Raw genomic sequence first — 21,198 nt, forward strand, 5'->3', positions numbered from 1 at the left:
CTGCCGTAGCTACCATCACCCTAGTAATTAATCATACGTATTAAACTCAAGGCACTGTTTTAATAGCAAAGATTCATCTCGGCTGTTTATTGGTCATAAGTGGTATCTGAAATAATATGAAAAAGCAAAGGAGCCACAGGATATAAGAGATGTCGATAGGTTAAAATTAAGTACACGGATATAAAAGTGTAATCCTCCAGAAAGCCAACACAAGATCAGAAAAAAACGAAGAGAAGAAGCGTAAAGCAAATAGCTGTGTATCAGCAGCGATAACAAAGTCCCATTATCCCACAGAGAGAGGCCGAAGCCGAGACTGCTACCTAATAAAGGGAAAGAAACCACAGATAAATGAGAAAAAAACAAGAGAAAACCATACCAGTCGTAGAGCATCTCACACTATGAGAGCCCTCTGTATTGTCCCTGACCAAGACCAAGCAAACCAGCAAATGCATATCTCATAACGGGTTGTAGTATCAGTAAAGCGCTTGACAGCTGTAAAAGGAAATCGATGGGTGGAAAGAGACCAAGCCAAAGAGAGGCATGGAGTCTCTCTCTGTGTGTATGAGAAACGGGGGGGGGGGGGGGGCAAGCAGGAGAGACGCAAAGTCTCTTTGTGCTGTCATGCAGTAGTATATGAAATAAGAAGAACCGAGAGAGATGAAAGACGAAATGAAAAACATGACCCATCCCTATTTAAAAGCCATGCCCAATGCCGATGCCAGTAGGACACACCCTATCACTCCAAAAAGACGAGGCCCTGCCGATGTAATAGTTGACACCTAGAACGCCGCCAGTACGGGCACTCGGACATGTTCCTCTTGGTATGTCAGAGCCACACATATTTCCTCTTCTAGATGATTACTGCTAGATCTCTAGCAAAACATCGTCAGATGGGCCGCAAAAAGATGCGAAATCACACATAGAGAAAAACCAGAAGAAAGAAGACCCAGAATGATAAGAACCGAAAATGGAAGGAGAGTGGATAGGAATAGAGGGTTGTGCGAATAGGCAGACAAGATAAGTCGACCAAAAGATGAAAATCCCCAACATGAATATTCGCATGTGAAAATACCCGTAAGGCAGCTACTGGGTGAGATCCATATCATATTCATCCTCTTCCTTGAAGTTGAGATTGGCATCATCATCGGGGTCATGCCAGAATTGCGCGGCATCTGCGAGATCGCCGGGTAGTCCGCCATTACCACTTCCCTCCGGAGTGATGCCAACAGAGTCAAGGTTGCCGCTCATGCCATTGGTGGGTTCGCCGCGATAGTCAGTGTGGTGAGGCACGCGAAGGCCTGAACCAGAGGTGCGTGTGTAGGTAAACGATCCCGAGTCGTTTCGGGAAATGGCATCCATGAGCTCAGATTGCATCCGGCGCTCATCATCGGTTTGCTCAAAGGGTATTGTGCCGCCCAATTCGGCAATGTGGTTGATCAGCTCTTCCTGCTGCTGCAGCTTAAGATGCAGCATCCACATCAGATCCCGCGTCCAGCTGACGGCGCCGTTGAGAATGTCACCCTTGTTTGGGCCTTTGTCTTTGTCTTCAATAGGCAGGCCGGTTGTAATGTTTCCAGCTCCAGCGCCCGCAGCTCTCCGGGCACCAGGCCCGGCCAAACCAGAGGTAGCGCTTGAAACACCAGTGAGGGTGGGCGACAAGGGCGTGCCATTGGAAATCAGCTTGCGAATCTTCTCATCTTCCAATCTGTGCGTGGGAACGAGTCTGCTGAGATCCTGGATTCTCTCGTTGATGTTGTCACGGCGGCGGCGCTCAACGAGATTGTGCGACTCGCGACGGCGCTTCCGCTTCATCTCTTGGGTAGACATGGCATTTCCCACGCCAAGCTTGGCAGGCATCGAGGTACCTCCCTTCATCATGACTTCGTTAATTTGCACCATGCCTGGTTGCATGGGAGAGGAAAAGCCTGAATTGAAGGAGGCGGGGATGCTCCCGTTGGGGGTGTTGAGCCAGTGACCAGATGGTGACTTGTCATTCCGTAGAGACTGAGGGCCAAAGCCAGGAGAGTCTTGGCCGATGGGAATGCTGTGCATGCTGTTGGTCTTGGGGGTCATCGGACTCCTGGTGTTGGAGGCTTTTCTTTGCATCTGCTGGGACATGCGGGCTCTCGCCTTGGCGTTGAGGAAGTTGGGATCGTTTCCGTCTGCCATATCGGCGGCGGCTAAGGGAGATTGAGAGTAGGACAATGGCGACTGAAGAGGGTTACCGAGAGCGCGGTAGTGTGCATTGTAAGCATATGGGCTCTGAATGGGGTCACCATCTGGGGTACTGGAGTAGCCGTTGATCTGCGATGGGTCGATTTGGATACCAGAACCGCGGTGTGACTGAAAGGTGTTCTGGTAACCCATGTTCATGCCGTGGAAATCTTGGCCCTGGCCATGAAGGCCAGACTGTCCATCAGAAGGGAGGCCATCTAGTAGCTCGTCATCGCCGAAGACGGCAGAGCCACTTGAGAAGCCGTTTGTGTTGGAGTTTGTGTTGAAGTTGTTGTTGGCAAAGGACGGGGAGTATCCGCCCGACATGGCCAGATCGTTGGGGTCGATGTGGCCGCCGGTCGGGCCAGACCCAAACTGGGTGAAGCCGTGTTGGGCCATTGCAGAAGGTCGGAATTTCAATCGATTCAAGAGGTTCGCAGTCGGTCGGCAGCCGATGAGTCGAGAGTGCTTTGATTTGTCTTGTTTGAGGTTGTAGGCGCTTTTTCACAGCTCTTTGTGATTGCTGAACGGGGCAACCGGGGAGCGGCCCTCGGGATTTCGAGGATCGGCAAGTCCCGCCTGAAGGGGGAACGGTTTGTGGCTATAGCGAGACAATAGAGAGAAAAGAGTCAGTGATGTGCGCGCAATAAAGGATTGCTCAGCTGTGCGCGACAAGACAAATGCTGATCAAATAGCCGGCGGCAACGACGGAGCCTGTTGGCCTGACGTGGCGCAACCGGTCGGCGAGAGAAATGGAGGGACCGGAAGACGAAGTGCGTAGGAGGGGCTGACAAAAAGAGAGACTAACTTGACTCAAAAAAAGGCCACGGTTGACCTTGCGTTGCTACAGAAGTAGATGCTCGATTGTTGCAAACTTTGGAATCGCAAAGTAAAGAGGCGAGAGGCGATCAAGCGATCACAAAGCGTGGGTGAAGGGTTGAGGGTTGTCAAGATGCGAGGTTCGGAGGGGTTTGGAGACGATTGCTTTTTGTGAGCCCAAGGGCCGAAGTCGTCTCGGCAATGCTAGGTGCGTAAAACAAAAAAAAAAAAAATAGTGGCAGGGTGCAAGCAGCCGGCCGATGGGAGGGGCGGAAATGGCGGGCTGTCGTGTAACTGGGGTGCAGGCGGTGACGGGCGCTTGGGAATCCGCTATATGCGCAGTAAGAATCCGTCAGAAAAGAAACCGCGGGATGCGATGACGATGTGGAGAGCTGATGAGCGAAGATGCGAGCCGCGAGATGGGATGAATCTCTATGGACGAGCCCTGCACTGCACTGCGCGCTTTATTATTAGCTTGTCGGGGGTCCAAAGCGCACTCGCTGAGAGGGCATGTACGAGTATGAATGGATGGGGAGGTGGTGAGGGGAAGAATAATGGGCCAAGACGATCTGCTCACTGCGGGTGCAGGGCTTGGGTGTGATTGTTTCTTTCTTTCTTGCCCTCTCGTGAGGGGCGTTGCAGCGAGTCTAGATGCAATGCCACCTGCGCGGGGGAGAAGGTGAGGGAGGGGGAATCGAGAGGGAGGGATGCAACAAGAACAAGGGAGATGGAGGCACAGAGTCGCTTCTACTCACCAAAGGTAGTGGTGTATTGTATCAGGTAGAGGTAGGTAGTCAGTTGCCTGTCTGTAAGTTGAGACGTGGCAGCAGGCAGAAGAGAGTCGGGTGGATTACCGTGCGTGTATCGTATGTATTTGACACGATACACGGGCAACAGACGGGGTCGTCGTTTGGCCTTTTTGACAGATCCTTGAATGCTTTATGCCTATTTGTTCATAAAGCATGCATGTAATATGTCTGTCGATGTTCCGTAGCTGCGGTAGGATGGCCTTGGCGGCGTCTGGTTTGGTAAGCGGGCTGCCAAACCCTGCGTGCCGCGTTGCACAATGACGAAAGGGCGAGACCTTGTTGCTGGGTCGCTGTGACGGCCCACAATCCCCAAATAGATGTAGATGAGGCTAGAACCCTCAAAAGCGACAAAGACGGGAGAGAGACGACTCGGTGCGCCGGAGGCTGAGAGGCGCGCGGACACTAGCGGTGATGGTCGAGGACAGCAACGAAGAAAGATGACGGCGAGACGTTTTGCTGGCCGCAGGTAAATCGGAATATTGCCAGGATAGGGCGGCTAGTTTAGTACTTAGGCAATGCACATATGCGCGTATATGCGTCCTCTATGCTGTGCAGGAGATGTTGCGTGGCGTGGTGTTGAGCAGCCGCTTGATGTGAGTGGCCGCAAGTATGTACGAGTATGTTGGCTAGACGGTGGGTGAGGTGGTGAAGTAAGTAGTGAGCACGCACGCAAACAAGTTGAACAAGAATCAAAAAGGGTCCGGTGCTTGACGGTGGGACGAGACACTCAAATATTGGAATTCTGGCCCTTTTCTCTCTCTTGTACTCCGTCGCAGAGGTGGTATCCTCCCGCTGTCTGGTGGGGGAGGGGGAGTGGGAGTGGGATAGTGAGATCTTTTCGCTTTTTGCCTTTTGCAGCGGTTAGCAATCCCCCTGCTAGTGCATATAGACTAGACGCCAAAGACGCACGACTTCTCGGATCTGTCTCTAGTGATCTCTTCTGACCCAGCGAGCTGAAAAGCCGATGGTCGTGTCGTATCGAATATTGCCTGGGCTGGGCTGGGTTGAAGGAAGAGCAGTAGCGGCAATAGCGCTCTGTATTATTGGCGTCTTCTGGCCGTTGGGTGGTGGATGGGCAGAAAGCAAGTCTTGTCCAAGTGGCGCCCGGTGCTGGTGGTGGTGCCCGCGATAAGCTGATAGGCCGCGGCGGTGGTGTCAAGACGCTGGAGCGCCCTTTGCGGTTTTATTGTATTGTTTTCCAAGTTCCTTTCTTCCCGTGTCCCTGTTTAAACTCTGTCGCCTGCAGCCTTACTTGCTCGCATGCAACCACGTCGTCGGCGAATGAGGACGAGGCGTAGGACTGGATTATGCCCGATGGAGAAGCCTAGCTGATGACGATCCAGAGGGCAGACAAAGCAGGCAGTGAATCACGCCTGTTAGTCCCGATATCTAGCCCTTCCTTCGGGTCGCTCTAGATGCCGCTTTTCGATGGACCGACCGGTGGTGTCCCAGATATGGCTTAGCAGTGTCTACTGTCTGTTGTTGTTGCTGTTGCGCTTCAAGTGTTCGTACATGCATACACATATGCAAGTGCTTATACATGTATGTACGTTGGAGATGGACGAAAGCTTGCGAGGTGGCGTTGGTATTTATTTACTTGTCGGTTGGCTGAGGCGGACGAATCGGGCCGTGCGGGCTCTCTTATGTAGGTATGTAAAGGTAGGTATGGGCTGCAGCTGGATGCAAAAGTCCGTCGTGGTGGTGCTTTGTCTGAGAGCAAGGAGATGCAGATCAGAAACAAAAGCAGCTGATGGGATAGCGCGGATGGATGCACGATTGATGCAGAATACGGATCATTCCAAATCTCTCCTCGAGAGCTCGGCAGCAAGGTACCCGGCCTCACGTTTTATAATCGATGCCGGTAGCTAAAAATACCGGATCTCCAGTACGAGAAATCTTTGCTGCCTTTTTCGTCTTCTGACTTGCGCAGAAAAATAGTTGGCTCGTTCTCATCCAGTTACCACACCCACGTTATTACGAAGAGGGAGGGGGGGAGGCAGAGAAACCAGGATGAGCGTGACTCGATTCCGTTAAGACATAAACGCCATCCTCGCTATTAACCTAGGAGGGGCTGCCCATCGCCGGGCGTTATGAACCATCGCAGTGTCTCTCATGGTCATGCGTTCCAAATCTTCCGTGAACCATCTACCGTTCTGGCCACGCGGTCATGTAAGGCACCGGTTCCAGAGGTCAGCCACGATGGCGATGACGATGACGACTCTGGAAGCCCTGCTTCTTCTCCTTTCTCATATATTCTCTAGGCTCCGCTATATCGTGGCGATGCTACACGCGTTGGTTAAGCTGAAGCTGAAGAGGCAGCTAGGCAGATCAGGTCAGGTCAGGTCAGGCACGGATTGCAATGGGTGTGGTGTACACGGAACACGGAGAACGGAATACGGAGCAACAGCGCTGCAACCAACTCACTTAGACCGTCTATCGGCTCGCCCAACCACACAAACACGATTCGTGTTAACAAAAGTCGGTCAGTGTGTTTAAAACAGAAACAAAGCGTGCTGGTCCCACGGAATGCTGAATGTCTCCCCCACACATTGCCATACTACCTTACCCGCATGCAGTCGCCGTTGCACCAGGACAAGGACCGACTGGAACTGGCGATGACGTTGGTGCGGCTTATCGCTATCGTATCGTCTTATCCTTGCCAAGGTGAGCGGCACTAGCAGCGGCACTCTCACCTTGGGGGGCCTCTTAGGGCCTTTTTAGAGCTCAAGTTCACTGAACCCCAGCGGTGCTACCACCCCATAATAGCACCGGCCCAGTGCTGCCAATCATGTGGCCCCCTCCAACGACGTATCGATTCTTATCCCACACCCCTTGAATCTGGCCTGAACCTCCACCCGTCAAACATCTCGTTCCCGTTGCCAGATTCCCCATCTTCGACCTCGTCCATCGCTTCGACGTCTCCGACCTGCCCCCCACCAGCCCGTGCCGCCCGTTTTCTTGCCGCCGTCGCCATCTCTCCCGACGCGGCCGTTGCCTCGTGCCCGCCTGTCGCCCGCGATAGTCGAAGCTGGTAGGCTTCTCTCTGCCCCATCCCTCCATCTCGTCCTCGACCTTCTTCTAAGCCACACCCTGCGCTTCTATACATATCTGATCATGCCCCCCGACTGACCATGTCCACAGTGGAGCTAGCAGCTTTCCACGCTCTTAGAGCTGTCATCTATCAATCGCTGACTACGAGAAGCGACGCCCCTCCTCTTCTCCCTTGGCCGTTTCCGTTTTACCTCGAAGCTCTGCCGCGTCGATCGGGTGCTCACCCACAGCTGCTGTCAAGCTTGGCGATTGGATCCTCGACATAACCATGGCTTCCAGCAGTTTTCGAGACTCCATCAACTCCCTGGGCTGGAGCCGGCGACAGGAGGCGCCCATCACCACATCTCAGCAGTCATCCGGCCTCCTGTCCTCTCTGCAGAGTCTGAACCCTTTCCAGGATCGCGGGTACACTGTCCTTCCCACCTCAGAAGGTCCAGGAGCACCACTGCCGGCACCCACTCGGCGTGAAGAGGAGGAAGGCTGGTTTGTGCGTGAGTCAACCTGGACATTGTCCCATCGCCTTCATCGCGACCCCCCCTCCTGCAGACGAAACATGTGCATCTCGCAGCTCTAGCTCGCACCTTGGATGCTGCATGTGATGCAGATGCAACGCCTCGTGGCTGGAAGTAGCTAACATGGAGTGTAGTAAGTCGATGGGACCGCATGCTGGTATTTGCCTTTTGCAATCTGGCTGCCGCTGCCTGCTTCGTCATCTGCTTCACCCTGTTCCCTGTCCTTTCTCTGAGACCACGCAAATTTGTGATTCTGTAAGTCTTTAATGACGTCGTTGCCTCTTCTTGCAGAGCTCTTCACACACCCTTTTCATCACTGCCCTGACCCCCTTCTTCCCCAACAATCCAGCCTTAACACCTATCACACCTATCCAGACATGCATGCACGCAATATATGCCTAGCCGGAATTCTCGGTAGACGGTATTGCATCGATTACCTGCATGCGTTTCTACTTGCCGAGACCAACTACCCATGTAACTGCGCAGCGCTAATCCCCCACTTAGATGGACAGTCGGTTCGGCGCTCTTCCTGGCGTCCTTTGCTGCCATTATGGGGCCAATGAACTACGTCTACCACCTCTTCTCGGCCCCGAGACTCCCATTTACCGCTGCCTACTTTGGCTCCATCGCATTGACGTTGGTGTTCTCTATCAAGGTATGTCAAGGCCCCGTGAGACATGAGGGAGGAGGAGGAGGTGCTGCCGCGTAATCAGAAACAAAGCCTGCTAACATGACGAAGCTTCATAGCACTATCCTCACCCTCTTTGCTGCCCTTGTTCAACTCGCCGCATTGCTTTGGTATCTTGTCAGTTATTTCCCAATGGGTCAAACAGGATTGCGCTTGGCTACTTCTTTCGGCGCAAGACAGGCCACTGCATGGCTTTCGGGGTGAGTCTTGGAGTCTTGGACAAGACGGATCAGCAAGCAGAATCTCCCCACTAGTACTCAAGCTTGACACCTGATGATCTTTTGAGTATGGCTTTTGTTTTGTAATGTATTGTGGATATATATGTATTATGTGAAGCCTGGAGTTTCGAAGCACTTCGGCAATATCTGGCATCTGGGTTGCAGTCTCGTGTAGCGATAGGAATGAATCCACTCAAAAACATGTCTCTCAGAAGCGTGTCTATCAGTTATTGCCGAAGCTCCCCATCCATCCTTATGCATAATCAACCAGCGACCTTTGCGCGGTGCTAATGCACAATCTCTCCGGATATTAACTAACAGACACGGCACATCTCATCCACGTGCCGGAAACACAAGCATAGACTGGGAAATGCAGAGCGGGCAAGAGGTCACCTGCCATGCCAGGGGTTGTTGACATATATTAATCGGGGAAAAGGACGAGTCTGATTGGCTCTTTTGAAGGTCGACAGGTCTCTGTGCTCCGTACCACCAACATCTACCCTATTGATGAGCTCATGGTGATCATCATGCTTGGAGCCTGCCAGGTACTAATTCACTAAGGTAGGTACTACCTACTAGTATCGTGGTAGTTTTGAATAAAGACGATCCGGAGCAAATCTCATAGAATCTAGAACAAAGGATTTGCACTTTGTCCAAGTGAGCAATAAAAACCAGCAGAGATTTGCATTGTCACGGGTAACGCTGGTGCGGTATTGCAGGGTACTCCGAAACGCCGTACCTCCGGTATACCCTTGGAGGTAGCGCTACTTTGCGCTGCGCAGCCCATTTCAAGCCACCAGAGTCCAAAAGCAAACAATGGCATCCGGAGAAGCATTTCCGGTACCCATTTGGCCGTAAATGCCTACTAGGTAGCAAGCGGGTGATTACTATGTATCGGGTATACGAAGTGCTCGGCGCGGAATACGAAAGTGCTCTCCAGTTGCGTTTTCTCTGGTGCTGCAGCTGCTATGTAGTACTCGCAAGGGCGGGCTGGACTGAGACAGAGAGGCCTCGGCAAAGATGACGATGACTCTTACCAGCCAGTAGCACCACAACTGCGGAGTATTTGCGACAAAATACATTTCCATGTCACCAACTCTTCTCCTTTGGGTACTACGTGCAAAATCCCGCTACCCTCTGCCGTGGGTTACTCGTACATGAGAGATTTACAAGTAGATACTACTAAACTGGGAGAGCTCCCCTCATCGCCAGTGACACTCGGCGCAGGCACAAAAAAATGTTGCCCACGGATCCTTTACCGCGGATATCGCTTGTCGATAAGGGCGATAAATGATAGAGGATAAGTGATAAAGCGCGGCGCGACGCAGCAAGTCACGACAACGCGGCCGATCTCCCGGCACGCAGCCTGCTGATCACGAAGCGAAATGAGAAAAAGCAGGACAAGGCCAGTGATTATGCACGGCCGCAAGGACGAAGCCTCGCTGCCGGGCTGCCAATAGGATGCTCGATAATTATAGCGGCGGATCGCATCCTGACAACGCATTCCGGGGGGCTGAAGTGCCCCAAAATGCTGGCGCCGCACCACAGGATCTCTGCCTTAGGTACAACCTTACGCACCTTGTTTGCACATGTACATGGACAAATCAGGGCCGCACACAGGTTTTGAATGACTCCGCACTAAATGTGCATGTCTCACGCCGCCGCCGGCTCTGCAATTGCTATTCGCTATTCGCTGCCAGGCCTGCTGTAGTTCGTATCCGAACAAAAGCAACGAAGCAGAGCGGCATGGAAACGAAACAAGGGCCATGAACAAGACGGCAAACAGAGCCTTAAACTGCTTACCCGCCACCTACTACTAAGCTTCTATACTGTAATACCGAGTATCCTATTGAGTATTTATATTTCTCCGGCAGTCCGGTACTTGAAAAAGCCACCGACTCGACTTGAGCAACGCTCGGGCTGCCTCTCTCAAACACCAGACACCGACTCGACCCGACATTCGGCTTACAAGCCATATTCGCGCATTTTCAATCACTCCACCTGCAGCGAACGATTTTCCATTATCCAAGTGTGGGCCGCGGAAGCCCCAGCAGTTGTGCCCTCGGCCGGGCAAATCGAATTGAGTGCATCAGCTTCACGAGCAAGGGCTTTTTTTTGTCTTTATTTTTACTTTTATTTTTATTATTCAATATTATCTAAACCCTGGGCTTCCATTTTTTTACCCTTCCTCTCACCCCCGTTCTCACAGGCACAAGGCCCTGGAAACCCGCCCTACCAACCTTCTTACCTACTAGTTTGGGACCAGCAGCGCTGTAAGAGCGTGCTTCCATAGGCCCGCTGGGGGCCAACTGCACTCCGTAATCCAGCGCCAATTCGCTCGCTGGGGACCGCTGTAACTAAGCCGCCCAGCCGCTCCGCTTTCAGGACGCTGTCCTGGGCCCCAAAAAACCCGCCAAACCCGCCAAACCCGTCTAGGCGCCCTATCGTCTAGGAAGAGAGGGGAACCAAAAAAAAAAAAAAGTTTTTTATTATTCTGGCACACAAAGCAAAATTATCAACTTGCCTCTTTCGTTTGCCCTTTGTGCCCTCTTCATCTTTTTCACCACCACCTTGACCAGTCAATTCTCAAGAATTGCCGCGCCGGCTGGCATTTGTTTGACCGTTTCCTGACAGGCTGCGCTGTGACCTGTCGAGGAGCGCAGCTGGTTTTCTCCTTCATCTTTTCCTTCTTCCGCCCTGCATTGCCCGCGTGCCACTGCGCAACAGTTATTTCCTCCTGCACCCCGGTCACCTTCGACCCTCAATCCGGCAGCCTGTTGTCACCTCTCCCTTTACCTGACCTGGCTGACTTGTTGCTCGGCCTGCTTCTCTGTCCTTCCACCCGTACGTGTACGTGCGACGCCTGGAGGCTCTGAGTGTGCGACAGCCACCGCCTTGAGGCGCCTTTTGCCGACCGGCCGCCTTTGCGTTTTCGACCGGTTAATAGTTTTCGGGCCCCTCCGCCACCTACCGACGTGATCTTGATCCCTTTGCCTGGGCTCGAGAGACGACCGTCCCGCTTTACAGCTACGGATTCTACGCACTCGCTTCTCCTCCCGAGAAGCATTCCAAGAGAAAGAAATCGACTGCCTCTCGGCCCTCTAGCAGGATCTCCGTGTCTGGTGCCTCTTTAGCGTTTTCCCATACGCCAAAGAAATTTCTCTGGAACTTTCCACCTCGAGAGATAACTTTATACTTGCCACTGCGAGGTGCGACTTGAAACCTTGTACCGGGATATCACGCCTTTAGTGTTTATCAAAGACATCAGCTTCGCTGCCGCATCATTTCTTTCTCTTCTTCTTCACCACTCCCTCTTACGGTTCCATCAAAAATGGCAACCGCTTCAGCTTTTTCTTATGCGCAGGCCGCCAAGGGCCAGGGCACCGTGCCATCAAATGCCTTGCCTGGGCAGCCCGTCCAGGACTCCCAGCCACCCGCAGCCGCGCCCAAGTCTACCGCGGACGCCGAAAATGCGACCGAATCCAATGGTGCCGTTCGAAGCGCCGATTCTTCCGCCAGCACGGAGAAGCAGGATGCTGTCAGCAATACTGGTTTGGAGGTTGAGACCCGATCAGAGGAAGTCCAGGAGACGCGCCGCGAGCCCGTACGGGATGACGAGTCTGGCAGATTAGATCGCCCTTGGCGACGAGGCGACAAAGGCACGAGGTCTTCGAGTACGACCACGCGATCGGTCGACGAACAAGATTCCAGAAGGCCGCGGAAGTCTAAGAAGTCAAAGGCTGCAGAAAAGCAAGCCAACGAGCAATCAGCAACAGACAAGGACCAGGAGTCTGAAAAAGAGGTTCCCAAAGTCGAACTGTTTGAGGCGCCCATTCCATCTGTCAATATCTGGCGGCAGCGAGCGGAAGCTCAGGCAAAGACCAAGCCATCTGCCGGCTCTGCAGAGCAGACAACCAATGGTTCACCAAAGCCTGAGGTATCCGCCAAGGTGGCTGAGAACGGTGTCCCAGCTGCTGCCCAGCGCGATAGCATACCAAATGGCGTCAAGCCCCCTCGCAAATCGGTCGATGCCCCTCGATCCGAGAGAAATGCCAGCCGTGGTTCAAGAGTAGCGGACAAAGATGCTGGCAATATGCCCCCTTCGGTCGCCGATACTACGGCCTGGCCTACTCCAGAGACGGCCATCCAAGAGGACAAGAAGAAGCCCGCCGAGAAGTCTGAGAAGGACGCCTCAGAGGACGGATCCCAGTCAAAGCCGAGACAAAAGGGAAAATGGGTGACTATGGATTACGTGCCGAGCGTCAACTTTGAAACGCAGCTTCCTCAGATGCGTAACTCCAAGCCTCGAGGTGGAGCTAGAAACGCAAATAGCTCAAGGGCTACACCATCCCACGCCAGTGACAAGGGCACCGCACCCGTCGCCAGCCAGGGCAAGCCCAGTGAGAACACCAACAGCGGTAACAGCAACGGCGGCAACAAGGAGCGCCCTCGTGATGGTGCCAACGGCCCGAACCGCGGTGCGCCAGCGCCTCAAGCTAAGCGTTCATCGACAGACATGTCAAATGCACGTGAGCAAAGGAAAGCCGCGAACCACGCTGGTAGCGAGAAGAACAAGGATGCCACATCAAACTCAACTGTAAGTAATATCTTGATGAATGCAATTGCAGCTGAGAAAGGGGTGGTGGAAGAGGACACTCCCATACCAACCTCACCGCCATTTTTCTGGAATGATGTGCTAACACTCGTGTTTTAAGGAGCAGGGCCATGCTGTCCGTGAGCGAACGGAGAACCGCAATGATAGACCACGAGGTGCATACCGCGGCCGTGGCGGACATCATCCTGTCAACACCCAGCACCAGCATCAGCACACTGCATCCAGCTTCTCTGCATCGGGCGCCATGGGCGGACGAGCCCAAGGCCCCTACAGCCCACCACCCAGGCAAGGTGGCCATGGTCAGATGTTCATGCCATCTCAAAGGGGTGGCAGAGGCGGCCGCAACAACGGCCAAAACTTCCATCGCATGTCTCTGCCTAATGGATCAGCACGCATTCCTCAGGTTCAAACTCAGTTTGGGCCCTACGAGTATCCCATCACGCCGATGACGGCCATGCCCTTCCAGCCTCAGCCCTACTGGGACAACATGTTGGTGCCAGTACTGAAGAGCCAGGTCGAGTACTACTTCTCCATCGAGAACTTGTGCAAGGACGTATATCTCCGCGCGCGAATGGACTCGCAAGGTTTTGTGCCCTTGCACTTCATTGCCTCCTTCAAGCGTGTGCGAGAGCTGTCTGCCGATATCGCCATGGTCCGTGCTGTTTGCGAGATCTCCACCGAACTCGACCTCGCTGTTGGTGAAGATGACATCGAACGCGTGCGACGAAGCCAGGCGTGGGAAAGCTTTGTGTTGCCTCTTGAGGATCGGGATGAGTTTGCTCGAAACCACGGACCCGCCCACCTCACTTTCAAGAACCGACCCTCGCAAATGCCACCCCAGTTTAACGGAATGCCTGTCCCATACGGCATGGCGTCACCCCCTGCGTATGCAGCCCACGCTGAAATTCCGTTTCAGCAGCTGCCTGATGATGCTCTCATCGGCCAGGGACTCAACGGTCTAGCAAACGGCCATGTCAATGGCGTCAGTCAGCTGTCGGCAGATGTGCCCGACTTTGCTCCCTCAGGTGCTCTTCAGCTCGATGGCCTGGCCAAGACTAACGGCCCAGTTGCCGTGAATGGACATGCCGAGAAGCCCGTTGACAGCACGTTGCCTAACGGGGTACACAACGAGCAATCAGTGTAGGGGAATCTTTGATCCTTAGCTGGTCATGCAGCAGCGGTACTGACTCCTGGCCATTTGGGGGTTTCTCTCGTCTGTGGTGTCTGGGCGAATAGCCTTGAAGGCGCTTCCTGCATATCTGTTTCTTGTGGTTTGGCCGGACAGCTCAGAAAGCTTGTCATGGCGATTCCTTGGCCGGTTCAAGTGAAAACGCATTTTAACCTTTTCATTTTTCTTTCGTCACAGTTCTGCCTAGCTATTCTTGGCTAAGGCGCGGCAAGGGAAACGGCAAAACAAAAAGCGTTGCAACAAACTGTGAATTATTTAAGGATTTTTGGCTTTGTAAGATTCATTTCTTTGCCCTTTGATTGTCTACCTATGCGCAGATGAAGGCGACAGACGACGGAGACGGGGCGTTTCGCTACTCTAGGAGGGCACAACCAAAAAAGGGGGAGAAAGATACCCCTGGAGATTTGTGTTTTTATTTTGGGTCCGGAACCTGTAACGCAGCAAAAGCGTTTGGCACTCTGGTTTGGGATTTCCTTTCTGAGAAAAAGAAGAAGAATGAAGAAAAAAAAGAATGACAAAATGGGAAAGACATAGGAGAAGAGGAAAAGGGAAAAAAAAAGTTTGAGAGTAGGAAATAGAGCCAGTGCTTGAGGGCGCTGGCATTGGAGACCTTGTGTTAATATGGAGGTCTTTTCCTCTTGGCTGGGCAACCATGATTACTCTGACACGGTTTTCGGTAGAGAGTGGATGAGATTTCACACACTTCTGGGGCTCAGGAGACGATATTATTCACGCGCAGGACTTGGATTGGAAAGGCATACCTAGTCTTGCACCTGCTGGGATCTCGGAAGGCTTTATGAAAAAGGGTTGTTCCTGTTTTCACACTCCTGAGCATTAGTTCAAGTTTGCTCCAGCTACCATGCTATTGATGAGAAACGCAAAGGGCTTCCGTTACGATCTTTTTTATTATTATTATCATTTTTTGCTAGACAAATGACGGGATGGGCTGCCCAGAAAAAAAAGTGAGGAAAATACGAGAGATTGAAAAAGCAAAATGATGGGCGAACGACCCAAGGGCATTTAAATGGGATGCGAATTTGGCAAAAATGGTTGCACAATGAGATTTTTTGATCTTTTTTTTTTTTTTCTAAACTTTCAATTTCTTGAGTCCGTATTTTCGGAGGGTTGTTTTCAGGGCTGGATTGCCTATGGCATTTGATGCGAGACAGCGTAGTACGATGTTGCTGCAAAACTGTTCAATTTGTACGATAGGATTCAAGAATAATACCAAAAAAAAAAAAGTCAGTCATCGGGTCTGAGGAAACAGACTCTCCTCTCTATTGGTTTATGAAGAAAACTGGTTGCCTGCGTCTAGATACAAAACATTTAGGTTTGTCTTGGCCTAAATGTAATAGCAAGGTTTGCCCTCTCCTTGTTCTCGTATTTCTCCTTTTAGTCTCTGTTTAGAACTGGCTTCGTGTCTGCTGTTGGAGAAGGAGAATAAAAGGTTGTAGAAATGAATTATGTGAATTGGCGGTACCATGTATGCTCATAATGCCATGGCGAGGCCTACAATGGCGATGAGACCGACGGCGGCGTTGGCAAAGGCTGTTGGCACTGAGGCTGGATTCGACGTAGATGATGATGTTGTGGTGCGAGTTCCTGTTATTGTGGTGAGGGAGGGAGAACTGGATGAGGCGAGTCGTTTCTCTGGGTGGTTTGCCAGTGCGGTTGTTGTAGATGATGGGAATGGCGTGGAGGAGGCTGATGATGATGTAGAAGAGGGAGGTGAATGCAATATGGACGCAGTGGATGGTATGAATAGAACAGGATCAATATCTTCAAAAGGAATAGTGGTGGCCTCGACAGTCCTGGTAGCTTATGGTTAAAACGAGATCCAATATAAGATAAGGGATAAACAAAAGACATGTCTTCTTCAAGGTTCACATGACGGCAAATAAGAAAGGGGGACAGTTGGTAGCTTACGGTGATGAACTCGATATGTTTTCAACATCATCTAGGTCCGACTCGCTTGGCGTGAGAATAACGAGTGGTCTCGGAGTATTCAGGGCAGGATCATCGGCGAATGCTGTAGGCTGGACGGGTCTTGAGAAGTGGCGAGTCGCAGTTCTGCAAAAGACAATGCATATTTCGTTAGTCCGTGATCTTTTGGATTTGTACATTGCCAAAGCAGAATTAATTTAGTACTAAGAGAACCTACATTGAGTGATGCGCCAAGGCGAGAGGGCTTGTAGCGAGGATAATGGCGACGAAGTGATGCATGGCTTTGAAGTATTTGCTGTATCTGGCATCAGATGCGATAGGGTTATCAAGATAGTTGAGCCACAGTCAATCATCTGTAACGCAAAGGAAGAAGAAGAAAACGAGAAGCATGAAATGATGGCAAATTCTGTCGAGTTCAAGCGCCGATAAAGCGTGTATGATTGGAATGTAGACAGTTGCCCAGGCCGAGCCTCGTCACATACGTCGTCACATAGCGGGCGGGTAGCTTGAACTTTTTCTTTTTTTTCCTCTCTCTCTCTCTTCCGGCTCCATTTAATTATGCCATTTTTTATTCTTACATGGGTAAAGTAATCAGGACAAGCAAAGCTCTCTATACCTATCTTTGGATAGCAAGGCGATACCAGAGTAGCATTCGGCTGCTGGGCTTGGAGACTTGAGCATTTGTTCCGTACGGCAACGTCACGATAAGGTGCAAGTTGCGCTAGGCTAGAAAGGGAATATGGCATTGTAAAGCCGTTGCCCTGGTTGTATTTACGAGGGAAACGAGTGTAGAGCCAAAATGTTGTAATGTTCTTTTTCTACACTGCGTACTAGTCTATTTGACTGTAAATGATGTAACTGGTGGTGATGACTAAATAGACGGTCGTAGCTGATGCGATACAAAATCTGTATCTTTTACACGGCACATATTGTTGGGAGCATTTCATTTTCCCTGTGCGCAAGAGGCATGACATCATTCTCCAAAGAGGCCACCCCGCCATAAAGTGGCTCGAGCGACAGCCTCTGTTTCAACCAGTAAATCCCGTCACGAGCCACATCCAGGGCGAATGAGGTCAAGTCACGGGTGGCTGGCGTGTGTGGCTAACGAAGTTGAAAAAGCGGGTGAGGCCTCGGGAGCGGAAGCGGGGTCGAAGTGCTAGATTACCTGGGAATGAGAGCGAGAAGTATGTAATAAGGGAGATGGAATTCTGTGCAAAAGAGGCGCTCAGGTTCGGGCTCAGGCTCGATGTGGCGTTGGGGCTTGTTCTAGGCGGCGGGTGGCCATGGGTTCTCCCGCGAGGTTGTTGAGACGGCATGGCAAGGGAGATACAGACTTCACGTAGACTTGAAAACTGTCAGGCGATACAATGTGCTTGTGTAGGGGAGTTGTGGTGCGATAGCAGCTGTCAGTCACCCGGTGTCCAAGACGGGTATGAGGCGACTCAGCTGGCTCTGGTTCAGTCGACCGACCGAAGCTTGACCAGACGTAGAGGAGCCTAACAGGCCTAGAAGCGCTCCCTCTCTGCTTGGCTGCTGAGGCTGAAGATGAACACCACAAGAGCGAGTGGGAGGAATCGGAGCGCCCGAGTCTGTGTGTGCGTGTGTGTGTTGGGAGACATGATGTGTGGGTTTAATCTTTGATAGCACGAATGTTGAGCAGATAGTTGCTACCTGTACTAAGGTGAGTACCTAGATCAAATAACCCTTCAAGGTTGCTGGATATCGCCTCAAGCGTTACGACCACAAGAATCTCAACCAACTGAACCATGAGGCGCAGCTGCTGAGCCACAGGCCTCTCTGTCTGTGCATGGCATCAGTGCATTACTCTAGGTACATACAGTACGGTGAAAGCCTGCAGTTCAGCAATTATGCCGCTCAGACCGCCTTGCCCTATCAAATCGCCAGCCTGAGCGCAAGGCAAAAACAAAAGCAGGGCAACAGCAGGGGTGCGCCTGCCCCCGGTCATCTTCATGTGTCGCCATTACGTCTTGCCCCGCTGCTTCATGCAGGCGCTGCGGCCAAGTCCCTCCTTCCAAGGCCCCCAATTCGACAATATCTTTTGGTCCTGCCTCTCGCAAATCTTGCAGCCGAAGTTTCTTTTTACTTCTTCAAACCTCTTCCAGCTGTTAGTTGCCCTTACGAGTATATCTGCTGCAACACCAGCATCAACGCGCCAGATTCCAACAGAAACATCGACAGAAGCGCATCTCAGCTGACTATTGCACCAAAGTAAAGCAATAAATAAATACAAGGGCTAGATCGGCAGTTGCTTTCGTCCGCAGTTTTGTGCGGCATATTATAAAAGCCAGCTACCCCGCCGGCGCACTTAGACGCTTCATCTCTACGAACCAACCACCCTCTACAGGACGACACAAGGCAGAATCAACTCTTCTTTCAAATGGCGAGCCACAGCGGGCAGGACTACGAATATTCCCGTCGCTACTTGCGAGGGGACGTTGTAGATGAGCGCGATCCCCGCTATTTTGACAACTATGGAGATGTCAACGTTCGGAACCGCGACCTCGTTCCTCGCGCAGACCCTCGCGACAGCAGCCTCTCTGTAGAGGAAGTTCGTCGTGATTTCCCGCCACCTAGTGGACGAGACTATGTTCACACTCACGATGCGCGCCGTGCTCGTTCTGCAGAGCCCGGCTACTACCAGGAGGATTACGAATATCGCCGCACTTATGGATCGCGGCTTGACGCCCGGGAGAGTGACCGCCACTCCAGGTATGCTGGGAGCAGCCATGGAGGCGATGATCGCGACAGAAAGCCCAAGCACACCAAGACCTTGTCGAAGCAAGAGAAGCTCATTGCTGCTGTTGCCGGCGCTGCCCTCCTCGTGGGCGGAAAGGAACTGTATGACCGCCATGAAGCCAAGAAGGAGGGAAATGGCACTCCAGTGCAGCGCAATGCACTCTCGTCGGCCGCGCTCGCGGGCTTTGGCGCACTCGCTGCCTATGGAGGTGCTGAGTTCTACAGCAAGCAGCAAGCAAGGAAGGATCAAAAGGCAACCTACATTCTGCAGCGTGGCCGGGACGGCCGCCTTGATGACTACTACGAGTCAGATGGTGAGAGCGATACCAAGGAGAAGAAGGGCCACAAGAACTTCCTTGAGAGTGCAATTGCCGCTACCGGCCTTGGAGCCGCCGTCAAGTCTCTCACTGGCCTAGGTGACGACAAGCACTCTGACACTCGGAGCCGCGGTGGTAGCCCTAGCTCCCGCAGCGTTCGCTCCCGCTCGAGCTCCAGAAGCGGCAGAGGTGCCAGCAAAGTCCAAAAGGCCGCCATCGCCTCGCTTCTTGCCGGAGCTACCGAGGCTTTCCGGGTCGCCAAGGAGCCCGGCGGCTGGAGAGGAGAAAAGACCAAAAGAATTCTCACTGCTGCTGCCGGTGCCGCCACTGTGGATGCCGCCCACGGCGCGGACCACGGAAAGCTGGGTCTCGCCGAGTCAGTCATCGGAGGTCTGGTGGGCAACCGCTTGATCAACGGCTCCAGGAATGATATTGAAGAGGACCGTCGCACTGGCAGAAGCCGCTCCCGATCCCGTGCACGATCAAAGGACGGCCATGGAGGCGTCGGCCTCGCAGCACTTGCAACGGCCGGATTGGGTGCCCTCGGCGCTAAGAAGGCCTTTGATCGATCGCGATCCCGTGGACGCGACAGGAGCTTTTCCAGAAGCCCTTCGCGAGATCGGGATCGTCACCGTAGCCGAAGCCGCAGCGTTGTGGACAAGGCACGAGATGGTCTTGCCAAGCTAGGCTTCGGCAGTGGTGCTCTCGTCGCTGCCGATGACCGTCGCCGACGCGATTATGATGACGACTATGACGACCGGAGCTCACGCCACTCCGGCGGTCGACGAGATGATGATCACGTATACGATGATCCCAGATACCGCCGCCGTGGAGGCCGTGAAGAGTCCCGTGACCGAGACCGTTCTCGATCTCGGGACCAGTCGCGCAGGAGAGGTGGTTATGGATCCGAGTCCGATTTGGGAGACTCCTCCGAGGATGAGAGAAGGGCCAAGAAAATGAGAGGTAAGCAAATGATAACTACAGGTCTTGCGACCATTGCCACAGTTCACGCAGCACATGGAGTCTATAAAAGCATGGAGAAGAGGAAGGCACGGAAAGAAGCAGTCAAGGAGGGCCTTCTTTCTTCACAAGAAGCCAAGAAGCTCAGGGCCAAAGCTATTATGCAAGACGCAGCTTCAGTCGGTATAGCCGCCATTGGTATCAAGGGCGCATTATCCGAGCTCAAAGAAGCTAGAGACATGACCCACGAGTGCAGAGAGTGGAGGAACGAAAAAGAGCGCCGTCGTGAGAGGCGAGCAGAGAGGCGCCAGAAGCTTGGAGAAAGAAAGCGATCCTCAAGCTGGTCAACTTCATCGCGACCAAGAAACGACGGATACTATGGAGACAATGAGGATGGAGTATACATCCTCGACCGCAGATACAGTGCGGTCTCTCAACTCCAACCGCCTCTCAGGCGAGATAGCCATTGAGCCACCACCACTAAGGAGTCTGAGCGCCAACCAACAACATTCCTCATATGGCAGGCTTTCATTCCATTTCTACGTCTCAGAGTCTACAGGCTCACCCCATCACTCAAACCATTCGATACACGACTTGCATGGTATATATGCGGAAAGACTACATTCATTCTAATATTGGCATTGGTTACCGACCTTCCAATCAGAGATCGTGGAACCTTTGAAATGAAACTTCATGTGCTGCGTGCTGCTATATAGATTGAGCTTCGAGCTTAGCAAAATTGTTTTCTTCAATACTCTTGCATCTATATTAAGAACAACTGACTAATGATGATTGATTTGCTACAGATCACCGGCGCTACTGAGTGCTTGTTCATTCCGGAGAATAAGGAATGCACCCGAGAGGATGGAATCATGGCCATTGCGGAGAATAGGCATGCTCGAGCACGGCCACAACTCGATCGATTGGCGAGAGTAGCCAGTTATTTCTCGGAATCAAGGCCGGATCTGGCGTTTTGCATGGATGGCTACACGTTTCCATGCAGGCCAACACGAGAAAGGCGCGGGCTTGACAAATTCTTGGATAACGGCCATGCTAGGTAACGTGGCACATCCCAGAATCTCGATGAAGCAGGAAGGGATATGCA

The 21,198-nt window shown here is 52.4% G+C and overlaps 8 protein-coding genes across 8 annotated transcripts; 6 read left to right on the forward strand and 2 right to left on the reverse strand.

The window, feature by feature from the left end:
* Window positions 1-737: 737 nt before the first annotated feature.
* On the reverse strand, window positions 738-2,994 carry M431DRAFT_313868 (hypothetical protein). Its single transcript, XM_024914247.1, has one exon. It carries the CDS (start codon window positions 2,611-2,613, stop codon window positions 1,084-1,086), a length of 1,530 nt encoding a protein of 509 aa, XP_024779437.1. The 5' UTR covers window positions 2,614-2,994; the 3' UTR covers window positions 738-1,083.
* A 2,104-nt stretch (window positions 2,995-5,098) lies between these two features.
* On the forward strand, window positions 5,099-6,281 carry M431DRAFT_314164 (hypothetical protein). Its single transcript, XM_024914248.1, has 3 exons — window positions 5,099-5,136; window positions 5,186-5,671; window positions 5,773-6,281. Exons 2-3 carry the CDS (start codon window positions 5,271-5,273, stop codon window positions 5,900-5,902), a joined length of 531 nt encoding a protein of 176 aa, XP_024779438.1. The 5' UTR covers window positions 5,099-5,136; window positions 5,186-5,270; the 3' UTR covers window positions 5,903-6,281.
* Window positions 6,042-6,338, forward strand: M431DRAFT_491371 (hypothetical protein; the record flags this gene model as incomplete). Its single annotated transcript, XM_024916902.1, has 1 exon — window positions 6,042-6,338. One exon carries the CDS (start codon window positions 6,042-6,044, stop codon window positions 6,336-6,338), a length of 297 nt encoding a protein of 98 aa, XP_024779439.1.
* Window positions 6,339-6,668: 330 nt separating this feature from the next.
* On the forward strand, window positions 6,669-8,779 carry M431DRAFT_504721 (hypothetical protein). The gene is made up of 5 exons (XM_024918513.1): window positions 6,669-6,873; window positions 6,984-7,384; window positions 7,540-7,660; window positions 7,910-8,060; window positions 8,145-8,779. Exons 2-5 carry the CDS (start codon window positions 7,162-7,164, stop codon window positions 8,295-8,297), a joined length of 648 nt encoding a protein of 215 aa, XP_024779440.1. The 5' UTR covers window positions 6,669-6,873; window positions 6,984-7,161; the 3' UTR covers window positions 8,298-8,779.
* A 2,863-nt stretch (window positions 8,780-11,642) lies between these two features.
* Window positions 11,643-14,070, forward strand: M431DRAFT_74001 (hypothetical protein; the record flags this gene model as incomplete). Its single annotated transcript, XM_024922180.1, has 2 exons — window positions 11,643-12,908; window positions 13,033-14,070. The coding sequence occupies 2 exons, from the start codon at window positions 11,643-11,645 to the stop codon at window positions 14,068-14,070; spliced, it is 2,304 nt and encodes a 767-aa protein (XP_024779441.1).
* Window positions 14,071-15,604: 1,534 nt separating this feature from the next.
* M431DRAFT_75208 (hypothetical protein) lies at window positions 15,605-16,338 on the reverse strand (the record flags this gene model as incomplete). The annotated part of the gene is made up of 3 exons (XM_024922315.1): window positions 15,605-15,926; window positions 16,042-16,185; window positions 16,277-16,338. 3 exons carry the CDS (start codon window positions 16,336-16,338, stop codon window positions 15,605-15,607), a joined length of 528 nt encoding a protein of 175 aa, XP_024779442.1.
* A 1,035-nt stretch (window positions 16,339-17,373) lies between these two features.
* Window positions 17,374-18,292, forward strand: M431DRAFT_478787 (hypothetical protein; the record flags this gene model as incomplete). The annotated part of the gene is made up of 4 exons (XM_024915709.1): window positions 17,374-17,489; window positions 17,552-17,650; window positions 17,704-17,740; window positions 17,900-18,292. The coding sequence occupies 4 exons, from the start codon at window positions 17,374-17,376 to the stop codon at window positions 18,290-18,292; spliced, it is 645 nt and encodes a 214-aa protein (XP_024779443.1).
* Window positions 18,293-18,375: 83 nt separating this feature from the next.
* Window positions 18,376-21,083, forward strand: M431DRAFT_314380 (hypothetical protein). Its single transcript, XM_024914249.1, has 2 exons — window positions 18,376-20,096; window positions 20,900-21,083. The coding sequence occupies exons 1-2, from the start codon at window positions 18,458-18,460 to the stop codon at window positions 20,914-20,916; spliced, it is 1,656 nt and encodes a 551-aa protein (XP_024779444.1). The 5' UTR covers window positions 18,376-18,457; the 3' UTR covers window positions 20,917-21,083.
* Window positions 21,084-21,198: the final 115 nt, after the last annotated feature.

Source organism: Trichoderma harzianum (genome assembly GCF_003025095.1).
Source record: "Trichoderma harzianum CBS 226.95 unplaced genomic scaffold M431scaffold_2, whole genome shotgun sequence".
In the NCBI taxonomy this organism is placed as follows: domain Eukaryota; kingdom Fungi; phylum Ascomycota; class Sordariomycetes; order Hypocreales; family Hypocreaceae; genus Trichoderma; species Trichoderma harzianum.